The sequence below is a fragment of the Aquarana catesbeiana genome, linkage group LG04, assembly GCF_042186555.1.
Source record: "Aquarana catesbeiana isolate 2022-GZ linkage group LG04, ASM4218655v1, whole genome shotgun sequence".
Lineage (NCBI taxonomy): Eukaryota > Metazoa > Chordata > Amphibia > Anura > Ranidae > Aquarana > Aquarana catesbeiana.
The window spans coordinates 294028928-294047811 of record NC_133327.1 but is presented as its reverse complement, the minus strand read 5'-3'; the positions used below and the strand labels follow the sequence as shown (position 1 = coordinate 294047811).

Sequence of the window (18884 nt, the reverse complement as noted above, 5' to 3'; positions counted from 1 at the left end):
AAGGAAAACAAATTCTAAATGTGACACATCTTTGCAGAGTGTAAAGCAGAGAATCTTGTAGATTGGAAAAACAATTATCCAGTTGTTCAACTAATGTTGTTTTTTTAGTTCCAGAATTGCTTAAAGAGAACCAGGAACCTGATCTAATCTGAAATTCCACTCCTGTGTTGACTACTTGATTGTGATTATTTATTTCAATTCTCTTACAAGAGCGGAAGTATCAGGCAGTAAGGACAACCTATGTCTGCTCAGTGCTGTTAAAATAAATGTCCCTTATCAGCCAGATAGGTCAGCACCCATAGGGACCTTACACTACTGCATTGTGGTAATGCACTGTGCACCTGTCAATGAATTGTGGTGTCATTCATTTTGAATGACACGCCAATGCATGTCCAAAACAAAGCTGCTTTACGGTCCTTTCACACTGATCAGGTTTTCAGTTAAAAAAAAGTGGAAGATTATGCATTTTTACCACTTTTTTGCAACAGAGCAGTGTGAAAGCAGCCAAAAATGTAACTGACCAGTGCGAAGAGTTCCATAGGATTTAAAGGGATGCATTTTTCATGCATTTTTCTTCCAATTTTTCGAACTGAAAAACTGACCACAAACTGATCAGTGTGAAGGGGCCCTTACAGTCCTCTATTCTGTGCTGCAAAACATGCAGATGAAACATATTTTTCTGTGCTGTAAGGTGCCTAATAGTTTATTCATTTTGACTGGGCTGTCTAGCTCATTACATGGCAATGCATCTTAACCATTGCCGTGTTTCTTTCTTTCTTTTTTTGCAATTTATTGCTGCTGATCACTTGCAGCCTCTGTGCAGAGACTCTATCTACATGCACTCACTGCAGCAGTGCTTACATATGATTGGTCAGGGTGTAGGTTTCTTGATAGTGACAACAGCAGAATATGTTTGCATTCTATATGTTATGTATACTTCTGACACCTGCACTTTATACACTATGTTGTACGTTACCAATCCTAAACACTTCACTCTATATGCTGTGTTACTTAAAGTGTTTGTTAACCCAAAAAAAAATCATTCAGATTTTGGTCCCTCAGATTACACTGAATAGTGCTTGTGCTGTGTAATCTCCCCCCCTCTAAACTGTAAAAAAAAAACCTCCCTAAACCTGCCACTTCCTGTATACCCTTTCTATACTGACCACGATAACCAGGACTGCTCAGCCCTGACCACCGTGGTCAGAGTACGTCCCTCCGTCATATGTAGCTGTCTTCTCTGCCATCCTCTCTCCTCCTCACTCCCCTCCTTCCTGCCTGTCAGCGCTCTCTCTGTGTCTGTCTCCGCCCTGCCCGCCGCTACTATTAAAAATAAAAAACCTACATTGGTCACTGCCAGCCCCCCTATTAGAGGCTGGCAAACCGCATTATGCAAGTCCTTTGTAAAAATGAAGGTTCTAAATACCTCTTTAGAGCTGTCTTCAGGCCAGTCACATGACTCGTGGCCGCTTTACAGTTCTGATACATTGCTTCTGTGGGAGGTCACGTGATCTCCCTACCTGATGTCAGAGGGAGATCACGGCCCCTTACGCAGAAGCAACGTATCGGAGCTGTAAAGCGGCTGTGAGTCATGTGACTGGCCTGAAGACAGCTCTAAGGTGGTATTTAGAATGTTCGTTTTTACTAAGGACTTACATAGTGTGGTATGCCAGCCTCTAATAGAGGGGCTGGCAGTGAATAAAATAGTAGACTTAACAAACACTTTAATGCTGACCAAAGTGTTTATTGCTTTGTAGTTCTCAACGGTTTTAATGAAGGTCTTTTCTAAATCATAATTGTGCAGTGCGGAAGTTAGCAGGCAGTGTGAAGTTTGCTGATAGGTGTGACCCAACCAGGGGGCATATCAGATGGCTGCTCTCACACAAGCGTACAAAGGTACTCATTCTCTTCTGCTGGCTTCATCTCCATACGTTGCTGTAACATGCTGTAAAATGTCCATTTTACTATGCTAGCATATAATACTTATAAAGCACTGTGAAAAACCTTCATACGTGCAGTGCGGACTTCCACTCCCTCTGGAACACTACATATATATATTTTAGTAGAGACCCTAGAGAATAGAATGGTGTTCATTGCAATATTTTATGTCGCACTGTATTTGCGCAGCGGTCTTTCAAACCTATTTTTTTGGGAAAAAATACACTTCAATGAATATAAAAAACTAAACAGTAAAGTTAGCCCAGTTTTTTTGTATAATGTGAAAGATGATGTTACGCTGCAAGAATTGTGAGAGAATCATGATCTTAATTCTAAGCAAAAAGATTGTGAATCTCATTTTATCCAGAATGGTGTAGCTCTACTAGTGGCTATAATTGTTGTTAGTCATAATCGCATGTAAAATCCGACAGGCTGGTTGTACCCAAGTTAATCAGTCGATCAACTTGGGTACATTCAGCCTGCCTATACATGGTTTGAATCTCGGCCAAGCCTTGGTGAACTGGACAAGATTCGAACTATCTATGGCCGGCTTTAGAAGGTGTGACTTTTGAGGCTCATTCCCATCCTTGCCATCTATGACCATTGAGTTTGCAACTTCTTACCGACATATGTCATTATTATAATTAAAAAAGGAGACTGACAGCTCCTGTGACTGGAAGCTCACCTATTCCTTTAAGTTCTAAATAAATAAAGTGTACTGGAAAGTGTAAAATCAGGCTCACTTCTGCATAGAAACCAAGCTTGTTCAATGAAACCCCAGCTTGTTCAATGAAACTTTGGTAATAAAACCTGGAAGGTCACTGGTTTCTATGCAGAAGTGAGCCTGATTTTGCACTTTCCAGCTTTAGTAAATAAACTCCATTGTGTACTTAAAAGTGGGGTATGCCTGTACACTCCCACGATGCATTGCATTCTGTGAATGGAGGAGGATCAATCAAATGACAGGATCTCCTCTGCTGCCTTGAGCTATGCCACTTTGAATGGCATAGGAGGCAAAAAGAGGCGGGTGAGTGGCACAAATCTTCTCTGTAGAAGACCCTGCTGTTAACCTTAAGGGCTCTTTCACACGGCGCAGATCAGTCATGATCTGCCCCGTGAACACCCGCTTGCTCAGCGGGGATCGCTCCGCCGATCCCCGCTGAGCAGGAAGATGACAGGTCCATCGCTGCACGCTGTGCAGCGGCGGACCTGTCAGAGCGCCGCTCTCCCCTATGGGGGGATCTGATGATGACACTTTTCGGATCGGAGCGGGTCGGATGTCAGCGGACATGTCACCGCTGACATCCGACGCTCCATAGGGATGAATGTATGTCCGTTTTTCGTCCTTCCCTTTTACGGATCGTCCGTGTGAAAGAGGCCTAAGGCCTCATGCACACTGGACGTTTTTGGACGTTTTTACAGCAGTTGTTTTTGGCTTCAGACGTTTTTTCAATAAACTCCCCATCATGTTATCCTATGTGTCCATGCACACAAAGGCTGTTATCAGCAGTTTTTGGCTGGGGTGTTTTTTGGCTTTTAAAAGAACCCAAAACTAGTGGGTTCTGAGAGGAGTTTTTTTATATGGCTCACCAGCGTTTTTGGACGTTTTTGATCCATTAAAAAAAAAAATCGCTAAAAAACGATAACACGTAAAAATGCTAATAAACACTAAAATACTATATTTTGTTTCAATTTTAGTACCTACATACATGAAAGGCTCATCTATGGATTCTTGTTGAATTTAGCAGGCACCCGTGATGATTATTTCTGTGATAAAAGCTACTTGTTGAGTTTGGATTTCTATCTATCTATCTATCTATCTATCTATCTATCTATCTATCTATCTATCTATCTAGATCTATATATCTATATATAGATATATATCTATATATAGATAAATATATCTATATAGAGATATATATCTATATATATTTATATATATCAGGGTGGATTTGATTTAAATCAACTCGATTTAAATCATGATTTAAATCACTAGTAAAAAGGCTTGATTTAAATCAACTTGATTTAAATCATAGTTTTTAAAGAACAACTGTCATCTCTGTCCCGCAGCGGCTACTCCTCTGACCCGCTGTTGACTTAGCACCGGTTCACACAGGGGCGACTTGTCAGGCGACCTAGTCGCCTGACAAGTAGCGTCCCATTCTGTGCAATGGAACCATTCTAATCGGAGCGACGCAAGTCGCTCCAACTTAGAAAAAGGTTCCTGTACGACTTTGGGGCGGCTTGCATTGACTTCTATACAGAAGTCGTTTTGCAAGTCGCTGCTGAGTCGTGTCCTGGGTCGCCTGAGGCAGTCGCGCTGTAAGTCGTGCTGCCTCAGTGTGAACCGACCCATAGGCCTCATGTAGACTTTTGCTGGTAAACGAATGTTTAGGATCAGTTGGGCATTTTTTTCAACTGCTCCTGAACTCTCCTCTATGTTATCTTATCAGTACATGTACACAGGATCGTTTATAGTCGTTTCTAAGCAGTGGAGTTTAGAGGCTTTTTTTGGAATTCAAAAAAATGGGTTCAGAAGCTGAGTTTAGAGGCATTTCAGCTTCTAAATGCGGTAACTCGCACTTAGCCGCGTTTTCGTCACAGTCGTTTTTCATTTTTGGTTCTTTTGAAAAAATGCTTCTAAACGCAAACGTGGCAAAACACAGCTAAACACAGCATGTAAGCGCGGCAAAACGGACATTTTAAACGTGGGTTACTATCTGTGAAGTTAAATCGTTCAGGAGAGGTTGTAAAAACATCCCGTGTACATGAAGCCTAACCCTCAGTCCTAGTCACTTTAATGGGATGGCTGGTGATGCGGCAGCGACACAACAAGGTGAGGGACATGGCGGCAGCAGGTGAGTGGATGCCCATTAACAGGCGCTTCCATGATGGATCTGAAATGACAAATGCTCTTTAAATGTAAGCACTTATTCTTATTTTTCAATACCAGGCACATAGACACCTTCCCGCCCAGGCCAATTTTCAGCTTTCAGCGCTGTTGCAATTTGAATGACAATTGTGCGGTCATACAACACTGTACACAAACAAATTTTTTATCATTTTGTTCCCACAAATAGAGCTTTATTTTGGTGGTATTTGATCACCTCTGCGGTTTTTATTTTTTGCGCAACAAATAAAAAAAGACCGAAAATTTTGAAAAAAAACAAGTTTTTCTTTGTTTCTGTTAAAATTTTTTATAAATAAGTACATTTTATCTTCAATGACGGGCACTGATATGGCTGCACTGACGGGCACTGATGGGCACCGATGAGGTGGCACCAATGAGGTGGCACTGACGGGCACTGATGATGGGCACTGATAGGCGGCACTGATAGGTGGCACTGATGGGCACTGATAAGTGACACTAGTATGCGGCACTGATGGGCACTCATAGGTGGCACCGATGGGCACTCATAGGCGGCACTGATGGGCGCTCGTAGGTGGCATTGATGGGTACTTATGGGTGGGCACTGATGGGCACTGACAGGTGGCACCAAAGGGCACTGACTGGTGGCAGTGATGACACTGATTGGTGGCACTGAATAAACTGATTGGTGGCATTGCTGGGCAGAACTGAAACATAATGGTGCCAATCAGTGCCCATTTGTGGGCACTGATTGGCACAGATTGGGCACATGTGGATGGCAATGGGGTACATACCTGGCCATCCATGTGTTGCCATTTCCCTGGTGGTCCTAGTGGCGATCCCTGGTGGTCCGGTGTGGTGATCTGAGGGGGAGCTGCGCTGATAAACAATCAGCACAGACCCCCCCTGTCAGGAGAGCCGCTGATCGGCTCTCCTCTACTTGCGTCTGAGAGACGCGAGTGAGGAAAAGCCGATCAAAGGCTCTTCCTATTGACATTGTGATCAGCCGTGATTGGAAACGGCTAATCACATGGTAAAGAGCCTCCGCCGGAGGCTCTTTACCAAGATCGGTGGAGCGGTGTGTCATTCTGACACACCGCTCCACCGATCGCCGCGATGTGCGCCCCCGTGGGCGTGCGGCAGCATGTTATCCTGCTGGACGTCATATGACGCCCAGTCAGGATAACGGAAGTGGTTAAAATCTTTAATATTTGCAAACAAAATGAAAATGTCCTATTTAGAACAATAAGCTTTCATGTTAGTAAAACAGCGATATCAGAACCAATTCAATCATACAGTTTGTAGTGTACAGTACATACATTTGCAAAACAATGGGATAAAGGAATATTTTTGAACTTTGTTTTATCGCATGGTTACTGTGAAATTGTGTGAATGCATCAATGCATTGTATGTTATCCCAGCTTGCAGAGCTTAGATTCATTGAATGAGTTTACCACAAATGTAAATATTGTAGAATATTCAGCTCCATAACTAAGCTCCATTTCATGCTGAATAAACTAAATTATTAATGTATCTTAAATAGAAAACTATCTTTAGATAGATTTTTACTCCAAAAGTATTTTATTAAAATACATTTTAGAAAAATCCAAAAAAGCGATTTAAATAAAACAAATCCGATTTCAATTAAAAAAACAATCAGATTTCTATCCACCCTGATATATATATTTATATAGCAGAAGGTATCATTTCTCCGACATGTCACCTACTGTTGGGACTGCTAAGTATAGATATACATTTTTGTGTGATTCAGGCATGAATGTCAATGTAATAATTTCTGATAAAAAAAAAAAGTTTGTTCCGTGGATGAATTGTGCATGCAGACTGATGTCTGTTATATGCAGCTTAACCTGAATCTTTTACATTTGAAGCACAATCACAGACCAGAACACTGCATATCTTTTTTTTTTTTGGTCTATTTTCTAAACAATCTGTAGAGGAAATGAAATGGTTTTAGCAGAGTTTATATTAAATTGTAACACTTCTAAAAATGATGCATAAAAGTTGCAGTTGTTGGAGCTTTGAATACTACTCTCTGCGTAGACTCTCGGTACATGTCCGCATCCACAGCACATTTTGTACTATTATCTGGACATTAGCAGAACTTACAAAATACATTGCTTTAATAAGTGATCTGATGCATGTCCAAGTGTTTTTTTTTTATGTGGAACAGTTTTCCTTTAAATCCAGGAAAACACATATATGGTCCCTGTTTTACCTGCCAAAGGATTTGTATTTATTTTCATCCAGTTCTGAAATTTACATAGCACTGCCACCATAGACTCCTCTGTAAAACAATTAACTTTGCTGCAATTAAATTTGTCCCAGTCTGAGCTCTTCTGTAGAGGGATTGCAAGAGGCTGATACCAGGGTAAATTCAGGCATTAATCAGTGTCATTTAAATCTGTTTTACAGCTGATTTCCATGTTTCCTGTCACCAAGTTGGTCCAAAAAAACTATTTCCTTCATGTGTGTACAGCATGTAGCTCCTGCTGCATACTGTACATAGTGCTCGGTTCAGGCTGTGAGATAGGGACCCCCGTGTCATACCTGGAACAATGCAGAGTTGGTCTGAGCAGCACTCAGCCATTCAAAGGCAGATTTGTATTCTGTGAATGAATACAAAGCTGCCTATGATTGGCTGAGTAGGAGGGGTGGGCTGATGATGTCACACTTTCCAACACAGCCAATCAGAGGAAGCTTTCACAGAATACAAAGCTGCCTACAAATGGCTGAGCGTCGCTCAGACTGACTCAATATTGTTCTGTGTGTGAGATGGGAAGTCTGTCTCACAGCCAGAACCCAGCACTGTGTAGTGTATGTAGCTGATGTTACTTGCAGTACATACAGTGCTTAGACACTGCAGCAAGTGAAGGAAATCGTTCATTTGGACCAGCTTGGTCCATACAAACTATTTAAAGTGACGGGAAACCTGGAGATCAGTTTTAATCAGTTCAGCACAACAAAGGACGCCACTTAGTGAATTACTATTGCTCCCCAGTAAACACTACAATTGTACTATAGATGGAAAGTCTACTCTAATTTACCTTTATTTGAGTCCATGTACTGTTATCTACTATAGCAGATTACAGAGAGCTCCACACAGGTAGGATGGGTGGATCACCACACTGTGTGCATCAATAGAAACACACAACCTAGTTGCCTAGTATGGCAAGGCACTCCCCTGCTCCTGCCTTCCAGCCTTATTCCTCCAGCAAGAGCGATTGCACAGTCAAGTATCTGCAGATCGTTGTAGTAGGGTGTGCTGCGAGGTGGCTTTACCTGATTTTCCAGTTATTGTTACTTAAGAAATGATTTTCAAACACAGGATGTCCCTAATTATTTTCTTGTTATATTAATTCCTCCTGTATGTCATTTATGCTTGTGACAGGAGTTTTGTGTTGTATAGATTGTCTGCCATGCATAATGTAATGAAAAGCTCCATCCTAAAAGAGAGTGTCAAATATACAAACTTCTACTAACTGAATTTGGATGCTGGATAAACACTATTCCATTTTGCCACTTGCACATTCCTCCATTCTCTGCCCTTTTGTGTTGGTTTCTGGCACCAAGTGTGTTTGCTTACACCACACAGAGACTTTCAATATGCCACACAATACTCTGTTTGTATCCAGATGCAACACTGACAATGCTGGTGAATGTTAAATACTTTCTAAAGCCTCAGCTCCTAATGCGGGTGTGTCATGTGTAGTATTAAATGAATCCAATGTTTTTTACACATGAAAAGTGACAGTGACAATGTGTGTGCATGTTTAATAGCAATAAATCATAGTGTTAGTGAATTGGGAGGGTCACCATGCTCTGCTAAATACAAGCAATACAAATGTTATTGTTCTTCAGACATCACTGGAAAGTTACTTCCTTTTCAGACCAGCTGGCATTACTAGAAATCAGTATACAGTAAAGAATCAGTCCACCTAAAACTGATATTTTAGATTTTGGTACATGCTGGAGAGAATGTCATTGGCTCTCAAGGACTTTGTTAGTGAACTTATATTGCCCAACACATCTGATGTGGTCATTATGAGAAGCCTAAAGCTGGGTACACGGGGATTGAAATTCACCCAGTCACTGTGGTCGAAAATGAACATTAAAATGATTGTAAACGATCACCTTGTAAAACAACCCATTCAGTTTAAAATAGAAATGTAAGGCAAAACATTTTTTGTATAGATTAAAAAAAAACATAAATACCTTTTTTACCCCTTTTTTATGCTCACATTCCCTCTGTTCTCAGCTGCATAAGAGCTAGGGGAGTAGGACAAGCAGCAGCACACTGAGATTGCCAGCGAATGGCTGTGCAGCAGAGGCGTGTCAGGACAAGTCTGATCATTGGAGGAGAGCACACTGAGATTGCCAGCGAATGGCTGTGCAGCAAAGGCGTGTCAGGACAAGTCTGATCATTGGAGGAGAGCACACTGAGATTGCCAGCGAATGGCTGTGCAGCAGAGGCGTGTCAGGACAAGTCTGATCATTGGAGGAGAGCACACTGAGATTGCCAGCGAATGGCTGTGCAGCAAAGGCGTGTCAGGACAAGTCTGATCATTGGAGGAGAGCACACTGAGATTGCCAGTGAATGGCTGTGCAGCGGAGGCGTGTCAGGACAAGTCTGATCATTGGAGGAGAGCACACTGAGATTGCCAGCGAATGGCTGTGCAGCAGAGGCGTGTCAGGACAAGTCTGATCATTGGAGGAGAGCACACTGAGATTGCCAGCGAATGGCTGTGCAGCAAAGGCGTGTCAGGACAAGTCTGATCATTGGAGGAGAGCACACAGAGATTGCCAGCGAATGGCTGTGCAGCAAAGGCGTGTCAGGACAAGTCTGATCATTGCTGCATTCATAGAATCATACTATATCTTCCGTGAATTAAACACGGTCTCTGAATGGAGGGAGCAGGTCTTTTAATCATCCACCTGTCCTCCATTCATAGATCCTGTTTCATTCATGGATGCTGTAGTAACGGCCTCTATGAATGGAGCAGGTGGGCGACAAAGCTGCTCAATCTTTGATGAGTACCTGATACAGCCCCATAGTTCTATTAACCCCCTCCACACTGGAAGATTATGGCAGGAGGGGTTAAGGAGGAAGATTTTGGCGAAAGGGACACATCTCACTGAAGGTAAGTAATATCCCTTTTGCTGATTTTTTTTGGTTGTTTTAGAGAAATTTATAGGCTTTAAATGGGCTTTAAAACAATTGTGAATCTTCAGCCATTTTCATTGGCCTGGCCAAGATTACATCACTCCCGCACATGCACAGAAGTTTATACATCTTGGCATTGCCAAAATGTATACACTGAGCTGCGCCTGCATCAGGTAGGGAACTTAAATACAGGAGAGACTGTGGGGTTGATTTACTAAAGACAAATGGACTGTGCACTTTGCAAAGTGCAGTTGCGCTCTGCAAATGCAGTTGCTCCAGAGCTTAATAAATGAGGTAAAGCTTCATTCTGCAAAAAGTACCCAATCATGTGCAAGGAAAATAAAAAAAACTGGACTTTTGCTTTCACATGATTGGATGATGGAAGTCAGCAGAGCTTTTTCTCATTTACAAAGCTCTGGAGCAATTTCTCTTGCAGAGTGGAACTGCACTTTGCAAAGTGCACAGTCTATTCGCCTTTAGTAAATCAACCCCATAGTACGTTCCAACTGCATTAAAAAATCTGCTTGTTTGTCAAGTGTTTTTTTCTTTTGCTTAAAGTTGCACTTTAATGCATTGTTTGCATTAAGTTAAAAAAACCTTCTACTAGCTGTTCCTCTCACCCCCCCTCCCTAAACACTTACCTGAGTCTTCTATAGATCCAGCACTGTGCCCAGCTGAAGCCATTGGCTCCTGCTGCTGCCAGTCACATGCTGTAAGGAGGGCGCGGGTTGCGGGATGATGTGACCAAGCTGTACTGTGTATATCTATGGCCACACACAACCCGGCTCAGGAGTGCGCCCAGACTTGTGCTCCACCAGCACACAGCTTGCTGAGGGGGCACCCAGAGAAGAGGAACGGCAGAGAGCGCCGACGGGGGACTCCAGAATTGCACATAGGCTTATATATATATTATATACATAATTATACATATACATAATTGTGTACATGGCACATGCAATCTGACTTCATAGTTGTCTTTCAGTGCCTGGGTCATGCCTGCATATTTAACTGTCATCTGACATACACAACCAGCTTAAAGTGTGTGTAAACTAACAGTCTATCTTATGTACTTCCTTATGCTCTGTAAAATATACCATTGAAAGCATTTTATTATGTCTGTTCAACAAATGCAAAAAAATGAAACCGAATAGTTGTTCATCCAACTAGAAATCTTGTGAGCTGATCATTTCTTGTGCTTTGTGCCTCTGAACTGTTATCAGGTAGCATTGTTCCCTGCCATCTCCATAGACTACAAAACATCTCCCCCTGTTCTGAAGAAGAGAGGGAGGGTGACGCTTCCTGTCCTAGGGTAACAACGCTGTTCAGTACAGTGGTAGCATTTCCAGGCTGAAATAAAGGAGGAAAAAAGTGAAAAAAACTATGAATGTAGCCAGCAGATCTAAGGACTGTGAGCTGCAATACTCTCAATTTTTCTTCATGGGTTTAGATACACTTTGGATATTATTTGGTACTCTAAGTACGCTTATTCGCTAAACAACCAATGTTAGCTGTAGTTTTGCAGAAAAAACGTTAGTAAATCATTCAGATATTTAACATTTTCCACAGAAAATACACACAAGCACAGGCTTTTTGTAATAATAATATATGAATTCAGAATATGTTACCTGCACATGAAAAGCTCTTTCCAGGGTGGCAGGCTGTGTATTCCTCTGATGATCTGGTGGTATCTCAAGGCTGGTAAATACTGCAGGGCGCTATCTGTTTCTGAAAACAAACTGTTGTTTAACTATTGGTTGAAAATTAACACCACTTCTTAAAGATACACTGCAAATACATTTGACCTAGGATCTTTGTCAGTTCTGTAGTCTGAACAGCAAAATCATATTTATATTTTCTTGTGGGTTTTTTGTACAAAATGTATTCATGATTTCTTTTTCCTGTTTTCTACTAAAAACAAGTGTTGAGACAAATTGAATGTGTCTCTAAACCTAAGAACAAAAATTGATTGTACTGCAAGTTACCTACCAGTCCTTGGTGGCTGCATTCGTTTTTTTTTCTTTACTTTGAGCTTGCAATCCTGCCATTAACACACTTAGGTCCTAGGGCAAGGATCCTAATACTACGGCCCTCCAGCTGTTGCAGAACTACACGTCCCATGAGGCATTGTAAAACTCTGACATTCACAGACATGACTAGGCATGATGGGAATTGTAGTTCCTGAACAACTGGAGGGCCATAGTTTGAAGATCCCTGTCCTAGGGTGACAACCATACTGAGCAGTGTCACATTAGGACAAAGAAGTGTGTACAGATTAAATAACACTTCCCTCTCTTCTCCATAACTGGGGGAGGTGTTTTGTAGTCCAAGGAGATAACAGGGATCAATGCTAACCAATAACAGTCAAGAGGCGGAAAGTACAGAAACGTGTGAGTTTACTAGAGATCTGGCTGGATAAAAAGCTACTTTTTTTTTGCACTTGATAAACAGATATAATAAAAGTCTTCCAATTATAAATTTAGCAGACCAAATGGGAGCAAATAGGGGGAAGTTCATTGTCAAAGTTTATATACACTTTAAGGAAGAAGAATGTGCAAAATGTAGTAATCTTGAGCAGGCAATCGTGTATTAGACTACTCATTAATTGGGCTGTATGGATCTCAAGTAAATGCAGCAAGATGGGGGACCAATTGGATTACTCAAATGGTCTTCTAGAAAATAAAACATTTTGGAGTTCCCCTTTATGGTTCAACCAATATGAATCTTAAAAGAGAGGCTCAGCTATCAATTGTTTTTACACTGATAGTAATGAGTTCTTAAAGCTCAACTCCAGAAAAAAAAAACATTCTATTTTATTTTGGGTTAGGCAGGGAAGGGTTAGAGATCCTGTCAGTTTTTACAATTGCCTGTGTCTCTATTGGGGAGATAAACACGTCACTCACTTCCTGTCAGGACAGGAAATGATGCAAATCTTCTCTGGTGGGGACATGGATACAAAGAAAACCAGACACACAGCTTTTACACGATCGGACTTTCCGCCAACAAAACCGAGGATTTTTGTTTGAAGGGTGTTGGCTCCAATTTGTCTTGCATACACACGGTCACACAAATGTTGGCCAACAATTACGAACTTGAGAACATGGTGACGCGCAAGACGTACGATGAGCTGAGAAAATGGAAGTTCAATAGCCAGTGCGGCTCCTTCTGCTTGATTCTGAGCATGCGTGAACTTTTGTGCAACAGACTTGTGTACACACGATTGGAAATTCCGACAACAACCGGAAAATTTTTTGTTGGCAGAAAATTTGAGAGCTTGCTATCAAACATTTGTTGGTGGAAAGTCAGACAGCAAATGTTCGATGGAGCATACACACGGTCGGACTTTCCGACAAGCTCACATCCAACATTTGTTGTCGGAAAATCTGATCGTGTGTACGGGGCATAACTCGGTCTAAAACTAAAATAAAACTGAAAAAAAATAAACATTAACTTTGTCTATTTCTTGGATTGTGCCTTTTTTTTCTTTAGATTTTTAGGTAAAATACCCTATTTATAGAATTGTAGATGAGTTGTTTTTTGCTTCATGGCCTTAGACCTCGTTCACTTATCCAGGAGAGTTGTAGACACTTCTTAAAGCAATTTCAGTGGATTTCTGTTCAAAGGCGGATTAGAGGCAGTTGATAGCGGGAGATGATATGCAGCCTTCTGAATGCCCACTTTTTTTTTTATCCCCAAGGGGGATTTTACATTGAAGTCCTACTGGACTGTGCCACAAGGTTGTGATGTGGTTGTACTGCATTCCCATTGAATTTGAAAAGGGTGCTGTTGGCAAGCAGTACTGACTACCATCTGCAACATGCAGTAGAAACGATGCAGCACTGAGAAAACACAGCAATGTATACAAAATATTCACTGGCCATGTTAACTTTGGGTTGGGGGTATTGCATGTTTTTTCCAGCTATCCTCCAAATGTGTGAACAAGATCTTACTGAATGTATGACTAAAGTGTTCTTTAAACTGTACCATAGTTGTCTTGTGTCTTTAAGGGGAGAATTCTAGGCTTCACCCAACTAATCGTAAAAATGCCCCCCCCCCCCCCCCCCTAAGCAGACTTACCTGTGTAAGGAAGATCTATTTATCTATCTATCTATCTATCTATCTATCTATCTATCTATCTATCTATCTATCTATCTAGATAAAGATATAGATATCTATATCTGTATCTATATATATATATAGATACAGATATAGATATCTATGTATATCTATATCTATATATATATATAGATAGATATATATACCTATTTGGAGGCTGCCCTGGTCCTGTCACGTGATTCAACTCCCTTATGTCAACTATTAACAACAGCTGCAGGGGAGAAGAGGGAGCACTGACAACAAATGGGCCATAGGAGCCAATGAATGAAGTCACGGCTCCCCGCCATTACTAGCCATTGTTGGAGCGCTCTCTCCTGAACCGGAGTGAGAATAGGTAAGTATATATCTTTCATACAATGATTACTCAGAATAGGTGTGGGGGGGGGGGGGCATTTTTAACACTTCAAAGTCGCTCAATTTGGCTGCGATTTTGACACAGTTTTTGCCGCAATTTCAGGGAATTTCTGTGTAACTCGCATCAAAGTCAGACCAAAGCAGTGCAGGGACTACTTTGAAGTTGCCATGACTTGAAGTCATACTAATATGAATGGTTGTCATTGGAAATGATGGGGAATGACTTGTCATGCGACTTTGCAGTCCCAAGTCGCAGGACAAGTTGTGCAAGTGTGAAAGGAGCCTTAATGTCTATGTTGTTATAAATGCATAATAAAAATGTATGCCTTAATGCAGTAACAAAAGCCTCACCACCACACCAATACTCACTCATTTAGGGAAAGCAGATAAGTGTGGAGGAACTACAAGTTCTAGAATGTCCTGAGCTGTCCTATACCATTATGGTCAGTTACCTGTTACCTCTGTTCAGGGACTTTTACAGTTATTTGTATAATAATATCATGACATTTACAAACATTGCAGTTTGGGAATGAATGGTTTTAATAAAATAGCTCTTGGTGAAAATGTTGTTTTGACCTACCTGACCTCTCCATGTACTCTATAGCTGTTGTAGACAGTGTGCTACAGTTTACATTACAGTAGTTATTTGTGTCATTCAGAAACTACAGCTTTGCCTTGTGTGGCTTTTTTAAATGGGAGTTGCTGCTGGGTCAGGCGGAGCTTCTCATCTCTCGTCAGTGGATTTTCCTTCCTGCACTGCAAAAAAAACCAAATCTCCTTTAATTTGACATGAAGAGGTGCTGGAAGAATGATGTGGCATCTGTACAGCAGTGAGCAGGATCTGAATGCAGTGCTGGTGTCTCTGATGTGCTGTATGGGTCAGTATGTGCCATGTTCTGCTCTCCTACTGATGTGCTGTATGGGTCAGTATGTGCCATGTTCTGCTCTCCTTCTGATGTGCTGTATGGGTCAGTATGTGCCATGTTCTGCTCTCCTACTGATGTGCTGTATGGGTCAGTATGTGCCATGTTCTGCTCTCCTTCTGATGTGCTGTATGGGTCAGTATGTGCCATGTTCTGCTCTCCTACTGATGTGCTGTATGGGTCAGTATGTGCCATGTTCTGCTCTCCTTCTGATGTGCTGTATGGGTCAGTATGTGCCATGTTCTGCTCTCCTACTGATGTGCTGTATGGGTCAGTATGTGCCATGTTCTGCTCTCCTACTGATGTGCTGTATGGGTCAGTATGTGCCATGCTCTGCTCTCCTACTGATGTGCTGTATGGGTCAGTATGTGCCATGCTCTGCTCTCCTATTGATGTGCTGTATGGGTCAGTATGTGCCATGTTCTGCTCTCCTACTGATGTGCTGTATGGGTCAGTATGTGCCATGTTCTGCTCTCCTATTGATGTGCTGTATGGGTCAGTATGTGCCATGTTCTGCTCTCCTATTGATGTGCTGTATGGGTCAGTATGTGCCATGTTCTGCTCTCCTACTGATGTGCTGTATGGGTCAGTATGTGCCATGTTCTGCTCTCCTACTGATGTGCTGTATGGGTCAGTATGTGCCATGCTCTGCTCTCCTACTGATGTGCTGTATGGGTCAGTATGTGCCATGTTCTGCTCTCCTACTGATGTGCTGTATGGGTCAGTATGTGCCATGTTCTGCTCTCCTACTGATGTGCTGTATGGGTCAGTATGTGCCATGTTCTGCTCTCCTACTGATGTGCTGTATGGGTCAGTATGTGCCATGCTCTGCTCTCCTACTGATGTGCTGTATGGGTCAGTATGTGCCATGCTCTGCTCTCCTACTGATGTGCTGTATGGGTCAGTATGTGCCATGCTCTGCTCTCCTACTGATGTGCTGTATGGGTCAGTATGTGCCATGCTCTGCTCTCCTACTGATGTGCTGTATGGGTCAGTATGTGCCATGTTCTGCTCTCCTTCTGATGTGCTGTATGGGTCAGTATGTGCCATGTTCTGCTCTCCTACTGATGTGCTGTATGGGTCAGTATGTGCCATGCTCTGCTCTCCTACTGATGTGCTGTATGGGTCAGTATGTGCCATGCTCTGCTCTCCTACTGATGTGCTGTATGGGTCAGTATGTGCCATGCTCTGCTCTCCTACTGATGTGCTGTATGGGTCAGTATGTGCCATGCTCTGCTCTCCTACTGATGTGCTGTATGGGTCAGTATGTGCCATGTTCTGCTCTCCTACTGATGTGCTGTATGGGTCAGTATGTGCCATGCTCTGCTCTCCTACTGATGTGCTGTATGGGTCAGTATGTGCCATGCTCTGCTCTCCTGATGTGGCTACCTTCTCCAGGGCATTTACATACTCATTAACACTCACTAAGCCTCACTATTTACTAACCTGGAATGGTGCTTTCACATAGCTCAAGGCATCATACACAGGGCTTTATGTCACAGCTGTTTCCACTCTTCCTTACCTGGATTGCTCACTTCACTTTTGATATACTGTTGCACTATTCCAGTAACTAATCTTTCTTGTCTTGATGAAATAAATTGTTGTGAAGATGACCCCATTATGATAACTGTATAGCAAAGTAACTGGGGAAAACATAATTGAGTAGAAAATCAGAAAGAGAAGAGCAGCTTTGACTCGTAATAACTCACACTGGGAAACATGTCTTCTACACTCATATAACAGTTTGGCATTTAAACTTTAAACTGTATGTGTTTTGGAGCTTTACAACAGAATATACTTGTTAAGGGAAATAAATGATTTCACTTAAACTATATTTAGGGCCCATGGTGTTTGTGTGCTTTATTTATCTGGTAATAGTAATTTATGCCATAAGCCTAATTAGTTTTTGGGTTGTGCTGAAGACATCTTTTAATATAAGATAGATAGATAGATAGATAGATAGATAGATAGATAGATAGATAGATTAAACTTAGTGGTTGTAAAGGCTTAAGTTTTTTTTTGTTTTTTTAATCTCAATGCATTCTCTGCATTAAAGTGGTTCTGAAGGCTTAAGGCTGTTTAACTTCATGCAGCCCCCCCCAATACTTACCTGAGCCCCATCTCGATCCAGCCCTGTGTCCGAGAGCACCAGCTCTCTCCTCGCTGGACATGGAGGCAGAAGCCATTGCTGCTATCAGTCAAATCCTGTGAAGACGGAGCTGGGGGAGGTGTGGTTTTGTGTGGCCGAGACATGCTGTGTGTGTCCCACATAGACCAGCTTGGGAGCAAGCCCCACATGAGTGCCCCTGTAGCAAGCGTCTTGGCATGGGGGCGTTCGGAAGGGAGGAGGAGCCAGGAGCACCAGTAGGGGACTCCAGAAGAGGAGGTTTTGGGCTGATGTGTGTTTTATTTAGAAAAAAAATGGAACCTTTAGAATTGTTTTAACTTAGTGAGGTAGGCCCATTCCCTTAAGCAATGGAAACAGCATATTTTTTTACTTTTGCCCATTCTATTAATTTCACTAACAATACCTACTCCTGCCCCATTGTGTATGTTCTAAGTTAGTTGGGGTCAGAACTTACTTTTCTGGCTAAGGATCCTCCCCCAGCCTCCATGTGACCGTGCTTGAAAGTGCCGGATCATCCACAAGGCAAACTAGACAGTAGACTAGGGATGGTGGAAGTCCAGGGGCAGCTAAAACCTTCATGCTTACAGTAAACCAGGAGGATAGCGCTATTGGTCAAAGCTGTGTGCACCCCGCTTGTTATATCACATGGAAAGGTGCTCTTGTAGACAGTTGGTGTCTTCTCTGTACCCATTAGAATCTTTTTCACTGTCAAAGCAATACAGTGGCCAAAGCTGCAATCTTGTGCCCCATTCTACCTTAATCTGTCTCTGCCACTTGGCCCCAGAGGTTGACCTCTTGGACACCCGGCTCTGCTTGGTGGGAAGAAGGGTAAAAAGTCAAATGTTCTGCCATACCAATAGGTACTAGGTGTTTCACAGAGTTGTGGCAGGTGAATGGGACAGTGGGGTGGGGATGGCACATTGCAACTTATCAGTAGCTGAGCGGGTAAGCTATCGAGCAAATCTTTTGGGAAAAGTACAGGTGTGATTTATAAAGGATAGTATTTATATATGAATTTGCATAGCTAGCTTTTTACCATACAAAACAACTACTACTGTATAGATGTGTAATTTATTTGACAATAGAAAATCACAGCCACAGTCTTACACTAGCAGAATGTCCAGTAATAACACTTTTCTTTTCTTTTTCTTTTTTGACCAGTTTTGACAAAGTCTATTGTGTGATGTTAATGTGTTGGTCAAGTTGAGATTCTGTACTACAGAGTCTATTAACTGCCCTTAAAGCAGTTGTAAACCACTGGACTTTTTTTTTTTTTTACCCTGCAAGATAAAGCCATAATGTGCTAGTATGCATCACCTACTAGCACATTATGATAAACTTACCTTAAAACAAAGCCCTCCCGTGCCGAGATGTCAG

At 42.0% G+C, this 18884-nt stretch overlaps 1 protein-coding gene across 11 annotated transcripts in view; it reads left to right on the top strand.

Annotated features, from left to right (window-relative positions):
* Positions 1-18884, top strand: part of DST (dystonin) — a 690079-nt gene that overhangs the window by 181981 nt on the left and 489214 nt on the right. The window contains exon 1 of one of the 11 annotated variants that reach the window (XM_073626697.1): positions 15250-15334. The exons of the other annotated variants lie outside the window; for them this stretch is intronic. Within the exon in view, the coding sequence (XP_073482798.1) occupies positions 15265-15334 (70 nt within the window). The 5' untranslated portion in view covers positions 15250-15264. Of the gene's footprint in view, positions 1-15249; positions 15335-18884 lie in introns of those variants that run through there. 11 annotated transcript variants of the gene reach the window in all.